Below are 10,591 nucleotides of genomic sequence, written 5' to 3'. Positions count from 1 at the left end.
TTTTTTTTTTTTTTTTTTTGGTTCTGGGGATTGAACTCCAGACGTTGTGCTTGCAAGGTAGGTGGTGGTGCTACTGAGCTAAATTCCTGACCCAGTTCTTACTTACTTTTCATCTATTTGTAGTGTGAGCTGAATGTTACTGAGGATGCTTTAAAAGCCATAGCTAGATTGGCACTAGAACGGAAAACAGGTGCCCGAGGCCTTCGGTCCATTATGGTAAGTTGGCATGATTCCAAAAATAAAAAATACTAGATTTTTTTCTTGGTCTCAGTTTTGAGAATATTAAACTTCCATTTTTCTCTTGGAAATTTATCTAGAGAATTGACCTACACAGTCGTGTGTGCACTCATGCATGTTCATTTGTGTGTGTTTAGTGAGTGGGGAAGGGTCACAGTGGATTTTATTTTGTTTCCAAAAAGGAACTTCGGTGTTGGATATATAGCTCAGTAGCTGAGCATATGCTAAGTGCCTCTGAGATCATAGGTAAAATTTCCAGCAAAAAAAACCACCAAAAACAAGGGATGTAGCTCCGAGCTGAGCATGTGTCCAGCATGTTCAAAGCCTTGGGTTTGATACCTAGGACCACCAGAATGAAAAAGAAACCTGTAATGGTTTTGCATCAGAGGACATTCATGTACTCTGACAGAAAATCAGGATCATGGGAATGAGAATTTGGGGAAATCTGTATGGGCTTTTGTTTTGGGCAGTACTAGGAATAGAACCCAGGGTATCATACATGCTAAAAAAGCTCCCTGCCACTGAGGTATACCCAAAATCCTTAAAAAGTTATTTTGACCTGGGTTTTGCCGAATTACCCAAGCTGGCCTTGTCCTCCTTTCTCAGCATCTGGAGTAGTTGGGGTTATAGGTGGGCACCATCGTGCTTGGCCTCTACATAGACTTTGGACTAAGCCCAGAGCCCTTTCCTAGACCTATCAAATTTTTGTTTGTTTGAAAGTACATTGTATATACCATGACATTTTGCCCCTCAGTTCTTCAGGATGGTATGAAGTTGCTTTTCAGTTTTGTTGGAGATCCTAGGCTTACTTTCCTGCTACTATCTACTTTCTTTGTTTGAGTTTACGCCCCTACCCGCTAGGTGTGACTGTACAATGAGTTACTATTTATCTACCTGCTCCCAAAGCAACACCATGTTCCTACCCGTTGTAAGAATTTCACCACTGTCACTTCCCTCATCTGAATAGGCTTCTGATTGGAACTATAGGAGATCATACTCTTCCATGAGTTCACAGAATTAAGTTCTTAATGATGAAGGCTAGGTAGATTTATGAAAAGTGGAATAGGTAATGTACTTGACATTTAAATTAAATTTGATATACTCAGTCATTTATCTTTAGATGGGGTACAACTCACCCCTTACCTGTAGGCGAAGCTAGTTTTCTATAGTGAATAATTTTAGATCTACTATATATAGCATTTGAGACAAGTGTTCATTTGAAGTCATTGAAGTCGTCGGTCAAGGTCATTGAGGGTTACTGTTTCATACTAAGGACTGCCAGTTGAACAGGTCCATAGTCATAGAGTAAGCCAGAAATGCCTCTAAGTAATACCTTAGTCTGAACCTAGAGTCTTTTTTCTTTAAGACAGGGTCTTGCTATGTAGTCTTGGTTGGCTTTGAAATGGCCACCCTCCTGCCTCAGTCTCTCAGTGTTGGGATTATAGGCATTCATTACCACTCTGATCTTTTTGTACATGCATATTGGCCTAAATAGGTAGAACTTCAGACTGGACATTTATGTATAAAATAACTTTTTAAAATTTAGTTAGATATTTAAAGAATTTTCATCTATTTCAGCTTTTAGTATTAGAGACTTCATATTTCTTGAGTGAATGGATTCACTTGGCCTATAGAATAAAAGTATTTTGTGACAAGCACAATGATATACACACCTGAAATCTTAGCTACTCAGGAGGCTGAGGCCGGAAGATTACAGGTCCAAGCCAACCTGAACAATTTAGCAAGACCTTGTCTCAAAAAAAAGCCTGGGATGTAGCTTAGTGATAGAGCCTCACTGGGTTTGATCCCTAATATTAAAAAAAAAAAAAAATGGTATGTAATCTTTTCCATGTAACTCATTACTTTAAAAAAATCTCTTTAGGAAAAGCTGTTATTAGAACCAATGTTCGAAGTCCCTAATTCTGATATTGTATGTGTGGAGGTTGACAAAGAAGTAGTAGAAGGAAAAAAGGAACCAGGATACATTCGGTAATGTATTTTCCATGTGGAACATATCTAAAATTTAAGACCCTTATTGTTTAAATAGGCATTAAAAATTGTGTAATAATTCTTATATTTATAAGGGAAGTTAAAATTGCATGTGTTTTCTATAGAAAAATCTAATTTGGGTTTGTACAATAATATTTTGTCTTTCTGAAAACTAGTCTTCAGAATTAGCCTCTACTTTTTTCCTCTAAGGAAAAAGTATCAAAAATGATATAAAAGTAGTAAAAATTGAGACATTAAAATTTTATCTTCACTGCTGATGTTCTAATTGATAAATGAGTTTTCTCCACATCTTTCCTAAGTACAAAACTGTTTCCAAATTTTTTCTCAGTAGTTTTTATACCAGTTGGCAAATTCAACACATCCACTGCTTCTTTTACCTGTTCCTGGAATCAGCCAACTTTCTCCTAAAGAGCTAATTACTTTAGGGCCGTAGAGTCTCTGTTGCAGCTACTCAAAACTGCCTGCATAGTACAAAAGCAGTTATGGACAATGTGTAAGTGAACAAACATGTCTTTATTTCAGCAAGTCTTTATTTTCAAAAATAGGCAATAGGCTGGATTTGGCTTGTAAGTTGTTATTTATCCCACTAATAAATCTGTTACGGAAAATGCTGGGAAATCTGCTTGCACCTCTGTTGGGTTGTTTGTATCTCATGCTTCACCACTAGTGCTCTTTGACATTAAAAGTGCTCTTAGTATTTCCTAATTTTGTAGATTTTTTAGCTAGGAAATGAATTTGCTGTTTTGAGTCTAGAAATATGTTTAACTCCAGTTTTTACTCAAAAAATAAGCACTGGCTTTTCCTGTTACAGGGCTCCAGCAAAAGAATCCTCTGAAGAGGAATATGACTCTGGAGTGGAGGAAGAGGGGTGGCCTCGCCAAGCAGATGCTGCAAACAGCTAAGCTGTCCGATGCTGGTCCTGTATATAAAGCTTCTTGTTTAGGATCATAACTGTTTCTACAGTCTGACATTAAAGGCATCGAGTCTATCTGAGATACCATACATGATCAGAAGCCTTTAGAATAAGAATCAGATCATGTATATTGTTGTAACATCGCATTGATTTATACAGAGGACATTATGTGGACTTTAATGACATGATGTTCAGAGATAAAAATGTACATTATTTTAGTTCAGTTTTTTAAAATATGCTTTAACAAAATTCTTAGGACTTCTTTTAAGCAATGCAGGTGTTACAATAATGTGGATTTTACAATAATGTTACTCTACAAATGGTAAAATAAATTCTTTACAATTGAATATTGGGTTACCATTCTTTAGTATTACCTTTTTTATCCACATTCATTTCCAGAAAATACTAGAATTTTCTTCATCCTAAAAATTGGACCATGCTGGGGATTTAGCTCAATGGTTCCAAGTTCAATCCCCGGTACAAAAAAAAAAAGAAAAAAAAAAGAAAAATTTGTACCAGGTAGTTTCCAAATAGTTTAAAATGTCTTGGAAAAATGCCTGAAGTATTTCAGATGATTGGCGCTTTTGAAAAGTAGAGAGCTTGTTTTTTTGTTTTTGTTGCTTGGTGCTAGACGTCTATTCTTTGGCTTCATAGAACATTAAAGAAAATCTGTTGCTGTCAGCCAAAGGAAATGTGTTCACACTAACTTATAAGTTAATGTTCATTATATAGCAAAACTAAATATTAGGAGGTTGACTTGTCAGATGAAAAGTTTACTATTTGATTCCATGAATATTAAACTATTTAGATACTCAATCTTTTTCCTTTCCTTCCATAATGATGCAAATTTTTATATTATTCAGTTGGTCTCATTTGAAATTTTTAAAATCAGAGTACCTTTAAACATTTGTTTTTGGGTTTTTGACTTCTACAGTCTTGAGTTTTTGTTTTGCCCAGTTTTTCTTGGAAAACAAACCTTAAACTATTAGCAAATCCTAAATCCTGTCAAAAGTTGGACTATATTAGCTATAATAAATGAGAGGAGAGGCACCTATTTATAGCTGGAGTAGAACCAGAACTGCACTTTTAAGCCTAGAACAGAAACAGATTTCTTAACAGTCCCTGATAATGAGTCAGGTTTTCCTCATGAAGTCTTTCATGTTATAACTTTCTCTGACAGCATCATTATCCTTTTTGTAGAGTGAAAGTTGGAGTAGTTTCTGCTGTATTAAGGGGAAAACTTTAGAAACATACTGGGAGACATTTTAGTCATGGCAGCTTACATTCAGTTTTGGAAGTTGTTAAAAACCACAGTTAATTGTTTCTAAATCAGACAAAACTGAGTATAATTTGTATCTGACCTTAGGTTTTGCCATTTAAATAAAGCGAAAGGACTACCTGAAAGCCATGGTGGTGCTGTGTCCATACCGCATAAGTGCAGGAGTGCTGCGTTGACCGGAAGGAACAAGGAGAGCAGAGCCATGGCATCTTTAAAGAGCGCACATGTCATTTGAGCTGCTTTATTCCAAGGACTGGTTAATCCTTTGCACTCCCAGGTCCCTCTAATTAATTCTCCTAGTTTTAGGAGATTCCACAAGTTTTATTGTAGTTTTATGTTTAGCATTATTGAAAATCCTTACTTACATGTTCTTTATTGACCCTGACACTAGGACACAAACTAATCTTTACTAGAACCTTAAAATTCATTTTCTCTTATTTTTTGGCACTGGGGATTGAACTCGGGACCTTGGTCTTGTGAGGCAATAGTGGCACCGCTGAGCTAATCCCCAGGCCCAGAACCTTACAGTTCAAACTTTGGTGCATTATAATACTGCTGATGAGGTAGGTACCAGGCATCGTGTCCTAGATAGGTCTGGAAGAACAAGTAACATTATAAAGATGTCTGTTATCCCTAAATTAATTTATAAATTTAGTCTTCCAATAAAAATACTGTATTTTTTTTCATTCTTTAATTTTATTGGTACATTTTAGGTATACAATATGCTGACATTCATTATTAGGAATCTGTACCTTTACATAATACATCTTGGTTCTTATTTTTTTATCCATTCCCATTCCTTTCCCTTCTTTCCTTTCCCCATCCCTCCCACTTCCACTTCCTCTTTGGACCTTTTCTTCCTGTTTCACACTATCTGTTAAACATTTTGATGCTCATTTACTCTTTCAGATTCTCACACCAGAACTCAGAACCTTGCTCTTGCCAGGCAGACACAGTGCTACTGAGCTAAATCCCCAGCCCCTCTAGCCGTAGTTCTTTGAGGTATCTCCTTACCGACTTCCACAGTGGTTGCACCAGTCTACAATTCACCAACAGTAGAGAAGGGTTCCTTTTTTCCTATAGCCCTGCTAGCATTTGTTATTGATTTCTTGATAAAAAAAAATACTGTATCTTTAAAATTAGGTAGGCTAACTCTTTAGGTAATGAAACTGAAGCCCAGAGTGGCTAAGTAGCGTGCCCAAGTTCATACAACTGGTAAGTGACAGAACCAGGATTTAACTGGTTTCAGAGCTCTTTTTTTTTTTTTTTTTTTTTTTTTTTTTTTTTTTTTTGTACCAGGGATTGAACTCGAGACCTTGCACTTGCAAAGCAGGTGGCAGAACCACTCCCTGGCCCTAGAGATCTTACTCTTTTTGGTTTTTTGAGACAGGGTCTCACTATGTAGTTAAGACTGACCTGGAGTAGCCCAGGCTGGTCTCGAACTCATAGCGATCCTCCTACCTCAGCCTCCTGAGTGCTGGGATTACAGGCATGTGCCACCACACCAGGCTAAGAGCTCCTACTCTTAATAAACATACTGAAAGAATGAAAAGGGGCTGCCTCTATGATTTTAAATACATAATGCTTTAAAATCATGAATGTGTACCAGTGCATGATATCAGCAATAAGACCAGTGGAAAAAAATGTAAAAGTCCAAAAATAGATCCAAAATACAATAGGGGAATTAAATTTTTTTTTTCTCATTTAACTTTGTATTAATGGATTTTAATGTTCTGCAACAGATTTTTGGTGAAGTTGTTTCCATTAAAAAGTATTAAAAACTAGTATCTTGAATGCCACACACAAAAAAATAAATGGTCCGCAAAACATTCTCCTTTCCTTCTGAAGGTTTTATGATGTATTGCTATCATTAGCCAGTCTTTTATTATTAAACTTAAATGAACATTTGGGAGAAACAGTTCTGAGACTGGCCTTCTGCCACTGATTAAGACTGGAGTAGCAGGTGTCAGGGATAATATTCATTTAGCCTTCTGAGCTTTCTGGGTAGATTTGGTGACCTTGCCCGCTCCAGCAACCTTCTTGTCCACTCCTTTGATGGCACCCACAGCAACTGTCTTGTTTCATATCTCAAACAGCAAAACAACCGAGAAAAGCTGTTGACACACAAATGGCTTGCCTGGAACCATGTCAATGATGGCAGCATCACCAGATTTTAAGAATTTATGGCCATCTTCCAGCTTCTTACCAGACTGGCAACCAGACAAGACTGAAACTTGGCAAACTTAAAAGCTACATGAGCTGTGTGGCAATCCAGTACAGGGGCATAGTCAACACTGATCTGGCTTGGAAGGTTCAGAATAATCACCTGAGTAGTAAACCTGGCTGCTTACATTGGGTCATTTTTGCTGTTAACCAGCACCATTGCCACAACGAACATCTTGACACATTCTTGACATTGAAGCTCGTATTGTTTTCAGGAAGAGATTCACGGTGAATTTCAACAGACTTGACTTCAGTTGTGACCTTGACTGGAATGAAGGTGACCACCATGCCAGGTTTGAGAACACGTCTTTACTTGGCCTGCAGGGATGTTATCAATACCACTGATTTTGTAGCCACCCTGGAAAGGCAGCCACAGAAGCTTATCAGTTGGGCGAGTGGGTGGTAGGGTGCAATCCAAAGCTTCCACTGGCATTGCCATCTTTACACGTATCCTTCCTTTGAACCAAGGCATGTTAGCACTTGGCTACAGCACATTGTCACCATTCCAACCAGAAATTGGCACAAAAGCTACTGTAGCCAATTTTCTTAATGTAGGTGCTGACTTTCTTAACAATTTCCTCGTATCTCCTGGTGGTAGGGTAGCCCAGTGGAATCCATTTTGTTAACATCAATAATTAGTTGTTTTACACCATGTGTAAACCAGAAGGGCACACCCATGGGCCTGCCCCTTGGAGAAACCAACTTTGAATTCACCAACACCAGCAGCAACAATCAGGACAGCACAGTTAGCCTGAGATATGAGGTTCATGATTACATGAGTAATCGTGTTTTATAAAGTCTGTGTGTCCTGGGGCATTGGTGATAGTCACCTAATACTTGCTGGTCTCAAATTTCCACAGGGAGATGTCAGTGGTGATGCCATGCTCAAGCTCAGCTTTCAGTTTATCCGAGACCCAGGCATACTTGAAGGAAACCTCCATCATAGCAGCTTCCTTCTCAAAATTTTCAGTGGTTCTTTTGTCGACACCGCCACATTTGTAGACCAGATGGCTGGTAGTGGTTAACTTGACCAAATCCATATGTCCGATGATGACAATACTGATATGAGTCTTTTCCTTTCCTGTGTTACATGGAAAAGCACAGTAGGGGAATATGTGAAAAAGGTGACATTTCAAATTAGGAAAAAGAATTTTCAGTAAATGGTAGTGACAGCTCAGTTGCCCCCTGGAAAATGCAAAACTATACCACATGTAATTAATTTCAAGATGAAGCAAGCTTTTGAATATTACTTGGTCTCAAGTTTCTGGGAAGTCTGAAAAAGTCCCTTAGGGAGAGGGATCAGGTTCTCTTGATTATTTCCATGCTATGACCCAAGAGGCCACTGTCTTCAAGATAAAGAGTCCTTTTAACTTACTTTACTGTCCTCAGCTCTTATCATAGAAAGTGAATAATAAATATTGTGTGAGAATATAAAATGGGGTATGTCCATCATCTAATTCCCTTGTCACTTTGAAAAACAAATACGGGCCGGGGGTTTAGCTCAGCAGTTCAGTGGCCTGCCTCACAAGCGCAAGGACTCGAGTTCAATCCCTGGTACCAAAAAAAAGAAAAGCAAACATGTCTGAGGGTGTAGTTCCGTGGTAGAGTATTTACCTAGCATGTGCAAGGCTCTGTGTTTCATCCCAGCACTGCAAAAAGAAAGAACAGGAAATACCTAATCACGATACTAGAGCAACTAGACATCTATAGAAAAAAAAAGGGGGGGACTTGGTGCACCTAAAAGGCCCACACCTTGTATAAAAAATAGCTCCAAATAGATCACAGACTTAAATATAAACTTATAAAACTTTTAGAAGTTTCAGTGATACCTTGTCTCAGAATAAAAAAGGGGGCTGGAGATAGAGCTAATAGTCTGGCGGTCAATCTTGATACCACTCATATGAATGCACATACACAAAGGCATGAAGACTACAGTGAAATGTCTGCACTGACAGCAAATAAGCATATAAGGTGTTCAACATAATTAGCCATTAAGGAAATGTGAATGCATCTCTTTAGGATATCTGAAATAAGTAAAAACATGACATGTTTATGAAAATGCAGAAAAAATCATTTGTATATTGCTGGTACACCCACACTGGAAAATAATTTAGCTTCTTTAAAAATTAAACATGTAAGGGCCAGGGATTTAGCTCAGTGCTGTACTGCCTGCCTGGCAAGCACAAGTCCTGAGTTTGATTCCTAGTACCCCCCCAAAATACCCCAAAACACCAAACAACTAAACATGCAACTAGCATGTGACCCAGCAGTTGTACTCCTGGGCATTTTGGTGTACACACACATGCACACGTGGCCTGTATAAAATGTTCAAGCGGCTTTATTCATAATAGCACCAAACTGGAAATGATCCCCAAACCCTGCAAATGGTTAAACAAAATGTGGAATATACACAGCGTGGGACCATACTGCACAGAAATGAAAAAGGAACAGAATTCTTCAGCAAACTGGATGACTCTCCAGAGGATTATGCTGAGTGAAAAAAGCAAATCCCAAAAGGTTATACATTGTATGATTCCAGGTACAGACCATTCTTGCAGAGACAAAATCTAGGATCATTAGCTGCTAGGAATGAAGGAGAAAGGGCGTTGAAGTGAATTGGTACAGCTGCAAAAGGACAAATGAATTCTGGTAGTGGTAGGAAGTTCTATACTTTGATTATCAATGTCAATATTTTGGTTGTGATATACTGCAGTTTTGCAAGATGTCATTAAGGGAAACTGGGTACACATGATCTCCCGTACTTTTGGGGCGATATTCAGACAGGCTCTGGCTATGTAGTCCAGACTGGCCTCCAACTCACTGCCATCCTACCTTATAGCTCCTGGAGTGCTGGGATTACAAGTGTGCAACACCACGCCCATCTCTCCCTATACTGCTGCTTACAAAACTGCATGTAAAGGGGCCTATCTCGCAAGCTCAAGGTCCTGAGTTCGATCCCCTGTACGGGGGCGGGGAGGGATCAAGCCGTGGATTCAGGTTTTCTGTGCTCCATACACACTGGCATTCTTTCACAGATCCCTATCTACTAGCATATGCTCTTATCTGAACTGTGCTTCCCTCCCAATTTAACTCCTTTTTGTCCTTCGGATCTGACTGAAGCCTCAAATGGTTAGGACAGCTTTCCCTAACGTCTAAGTCAAATACTCATTAGAGTCCCCATTTGCATGAGTACTTGATAAGTGTGTTTCCCCTCTACACATGTAGTTACACCAAGAACAGACAATCGCAGTCTGGCAGTATCTTTTTTCTTCTTCTTTCAAGGATGGCATTCATTTTCAGTATCCGATTTCAATTCTTATGGTCACCTACATAAGTGAAAGGAAAGAAAATATTGGAACATACAAAATATTGAAGTAATTACATAAAAATATGAATGTCTTGAACAAGCACCCAGGTTATCTGCTCCTTTGAGGATATAGTTTGTCTCTTGATGAAAAAACGTCCTTTCACTAAGATCAAAAGTAGCACAACAGTGGTGTATTAAGTGTGTGAAAAGTTTATTGGTACATTTCAGGTATAATTAAAAGAGCAGTAGGTCCGGGGCTTTAGCTCAGTGATTCCACCGCCTGCCGCGCAAGAAACCGAGTTCCGTCCTCGGCACCATAAATAAATAAATAAATAAATAAATAAGGCGCAATGTTTGAAAGGACGCCCGCCCTACATTGCGCTTCCGGTAGGGCGTGTCGTAAGGCGTCGCGCGTCGTAACACATCACTTCCTCCCGGAAGACATCCCAGGTGAACCGCTCAAAATTCCTGTCACTTCTCACAGCGTATTTTTCTAGACCATGTCCCTGCCGCCCTTCTTCGCTCCGGGTCGTCCGGGCCCGCTACCCCCGCAGCCACCGCCTCCTGCTCCCTTCGGCTGTCCGCCACCGCCGCTGCCCTCCCAGGCTTTCCCTCCGCCCCT

At 39.1% G+C, this 10,591-nt stretch overlaps 2 protein-coding genes and 1 pseudogene across 2 annotated transcripts in view; 2 read left to right on the top strand and 1 right to left on the bottom strand.

Annotated features, from left to right (window-relative positions):
* The window catches only part of Clpx (caseinolytic mitochondrial matrix peptidase chaperone subunit X), a 36,685-nt gene extending 33,231 nt beyond the window's left edge, over positions 1–3,454 (top strand). The window contains exons 12-14 of the mRNA XM_010641137.3: positions 124–216; positions 2,120–2,226; positions 3,059–3,454. Coding sequence (XP_010639439.1) covers positions 124–216; positions 2,120–2,226; positions 3,059–3,149 — 291 coding nt within the window. The 3' untranslated portion in view covers positions 3,150–3,454. The remainder of the gene's footprint in view (positions 1–123; positions 217–2,119; positions 2,227–3,058) is intronic.
* A 2,564-nt stretch (positions 3,455–6,018) lies between these two features.
* LOC104874262 lies at positions 6,019–7,963 on the bottom strand (annotated as a pseudogene).
* A 2,450-nt stretch (positions 7,964–10,413) lies between these two features.
* Positions 10,414–10,591, top strand: part of Pdcd7 (programmed cell death 7) — a 13,570-nt gene continuing 13,392 nt past the window's right edge. The window contains exon 1 of the mRNA XM_010641287.3: positions 10,414–10,585. Coding sequence (XP_010639589.1) covers positions 10,470–10,585 — 116 coding nt within the window. The 5' untranslated portion in view covers positions 10,414–10,469. The remainder of the gene's footprint in view (positions 10,586–10,591) is intronic.

The sequence above is a fragment of the Fukomys damarensis genome, unplaced genomic scaffold (assembly GCF_012274545.1).
Source record: "Fukomys damarensis isolate Sample0158 unplaced genomic scaffold, DMR_v1.0_HiC HiC_scaffold_25, whole genome shotgun sequence".
Classification (NCBI taxonomy): domain Eukaryota; kingdom Metazoa; phylum Chordata; class Mammalia; order Rodentia; family Bathyergidae; genus Fukomys; species Fukomys damarensis.
The sequence above is the reverse complement of the archived record's forward strand: the minus strand, read 5'-3'. Positions and strand labels throughout refer to the sequence as shown.